A 2,557-nucleotide genomic window follows, 5' to 3' on the forward strand; every position below is an offset into this window, starting at 1 on the left:
TAAAATAATCTGTAAAACAGGGCCAAGTTCATTGGAGAAAGATGTACCTGGAAGTCGTAATCATGACAATAAAATAACCTGTAAAACAGGTCCAAGTTCATTGGAGAAAGATGTACCTGAAAGTCGTAATCATAACAAAAAAAATAATCTGTAAAACAGGGCCAAGTTCATCGGAGAAAGATGTACCTGAAAGTCGTAATCATAACAATAAAATAACCTGTAAAACAGGGCCAAGTTCATCGGAGAAAGATGTACCTGAAAGTCGTAATCATAACAATAAAATAACCTGTAAAACAGGGCCAAGTTCCTGACCTCCTCAAAAAGTCGTACATTACGTCGTAGGTACATCATACATTAAGGCCAAGTCCGACCACTGATTTGTCCCAGGGCCCAGGCCTCACTTCTCTCCCACTTCCATGAGAAACACTGTGATATTGTTTCACTGGCCTGACACTTGGCCAGTTTTTGAACCAGTTATGTCAGTCTTAGCCGTATCAGAGAACAGTTTACATGAAATAGTGGTGGCCCAGGCCTCACTTCTCTCCCACTTCCATGAGAAACACTGTTTGTTTCACTGGCCTGACACTTGGCCAGTTTTTGAACCAGTTATGTCAGTCTTAGCCGTATCAGAGAACAGTTTACATGAAATAGTGGTTGCTGCTGATAGTGACAGTGGGGGTGGAACTACTGTCACGCCACCCGATCGTAAATCAGCCGATTCCTTAGGTCTAATATAAACCTAACCAATGATGGAGTTTCTAATGAGCGCATCTTACCTTGTAAGACTCCAGCGGGAAACGCGATGCTATTCTCAACCGGTGAGTAAAACGCATTCACTGTTGACGCAGGGCCGATGAAACTTTCTACGTAGTCTAGAAGCTGACGAGAGGGAAGGGGAAAAAATGATCAATTCGTCAAATGATGGAAAGTATATTGTGTCCCTCCTCGCCCATCTTATGAGAGGCATACTATGGGATGGGCATGCTACAACACAGGTCTGGCTGGGGGACCTTAAACAGGGAGTAGGCCAGCCTTGTCTGGGTGGGGGACTTTAAACAGGGAGCATACCAGCCTGAAATTTCCCTTGCTAAAAAAAAATAGCAAACGTTCAGTGCGAAGGTTATCGTAAAATTTTGTAGCCAAAACCAAATGTCAGTCCAAAAGCAATCGCCCTAGTTAGGGCTGATCGAGTGGCTGACGAAAACCGCCGACTCCATCTAAACACGGGAAAAGGCGAAGAAAAGGAAGATTGTAATAGAAAGTAATAAGCACTACTATGAGTTATCTTACCTTTTTGTGCATGGTGTACTTCTCAAACACCTCATCGTAAACTGAGTGGCTGACGAAAACCGCCGACTCCGTCTAAACACGGGAAAAGGCGAAGAAAATGAAGATTGTAATAGAAAGTAATAAGCACTACTATGAGTTATCTTACCTTTTTGTGCATGGTGTACTTCTCAAACACCTCATCGTAAACCAGCTCCTGCACCTTGTTGTACAGGTACTCCCCCTTGGCCCCTGTTTTAGCCAATGATATGTCCTTCATCATTGTCATTGGGCCTTTATCCACTCGCCCCTCGCATAACGCTACGAATCTGTCCCTGAAATCAAACAGTAGAGTAGAATGCACCTTGTTGTACAGATATTCCTTTAATTCCTTTTAACTAAAATAAACTTTAAACTAAAAAAACTTGAAAAAAAGCCATGCCATAAAAAAAAACTCTGACTTACCTACACTCATCCAAAACTTCATCTTCAATGAGCTTAGGAATCACCAGATATCCTTCGACTTCATAAAACTCCTGCTGCTCTCGAGTCAGCAAATTGTTAGCGTTGATAGAATATTGGTATGCCAACTTGGTACTGAATCTACGGACCGGACAAGACATCGGCTCGGCTGACTGAACTGTAGAGGCCATTGTTGTGAAACAGCTGAGCTGGATGGAATATGTATGATTTCTCAACTGAAATGAGACTTTATGTTAAGAAAAATGACTTGCAAAATGTAGAAAAATGTATCGGGAATTACCTTGGTCTTCAGAAGTACACTGGGAAATCAACTTCCTTGTGTAAATTTATTCCATAAAAAATAGGTACATCAATGAATCACTGGATGGAATATGTATGATTTCTCAACTGAAATGATACTTCATGTTAAGAAAAATTACTTGCAAAATGTAGAAAAATGTATTGGGAATTACCTTGGTCTTCAGAAGTACACTGGGAAATCAACTTCCTTGTGTAAATTTATTCCATAAAAAATAGGTACATCAATGAATCATTTCTTAGATGTCAGCTTTAGTGACTTGGGAAAAACACTTTTGTACCTGTTTGCTTCATCACATAAATAATATGTAGGTAGATAAATAAATAAATAAATAAATACCATCTTGGGTACTTGAAGCAAATAAAATTTACTTGAAAGGACACAAGAAGGAAACAAAAAATATCTCAACAAATTACAAATCTATTATCATTTTTTTTTTTTTTTTTTTTTTTTTTTTAAAATTTTAATTAAAAAAAATAATAAAAAAATCTAGGTATAAATATAAAAAAA

The 2,557-nt window shown here is 38.7% G+C and overlaps 1 protein-coding gene across 1 annotated transcript in view; it reads right to left on the bottom strand.

Annotated features, from left to right (window-relative positions):
* LOC103520915 (probable phytanoyl-CoA dioxygenase) overlaps positions 1-2,022 on the bottom strand; it is a 3,432-nt gene extending 1,410 nt beyond the window's left edge. The window contains exons 1-3 of the mRNA XM_008486014.3: positions 1,732-2,022; positions 1,436-1,601; positions 777-879 (exon numbers count right to left, since the gene is read on the bottom strand). Of these exons, the coding sequence (XP_008484236.1) occupies positions 777-879; positions 1,436-1,601; positions 1,732-1,919 (457 nt within the window). The 5' untranslated portion in view covers positions 1,920-2,022. The remainder of the gene's footprint in view (positions 1-776; positions 880-1,435; positions 1,602-1,731) is intronic.
* Positions 2,023-2,557: the final 535 nt, after the last annotated feature.

Source organism: Diaphorina citri, unplaced genomic scaffold (assembly GCF_000475195.1).
Source record: "Diaphorina citri unplaced genomic scaffold, Diaci psyllid genome assembly version 1.1 scaffold4252, whole genome shotgun sequence".
NCBI lineage: Eukaryota > Metazoa > Arthropoda > Insecta > Hemiptera > Psyllidae > Diaphorina > Diaphorina citri.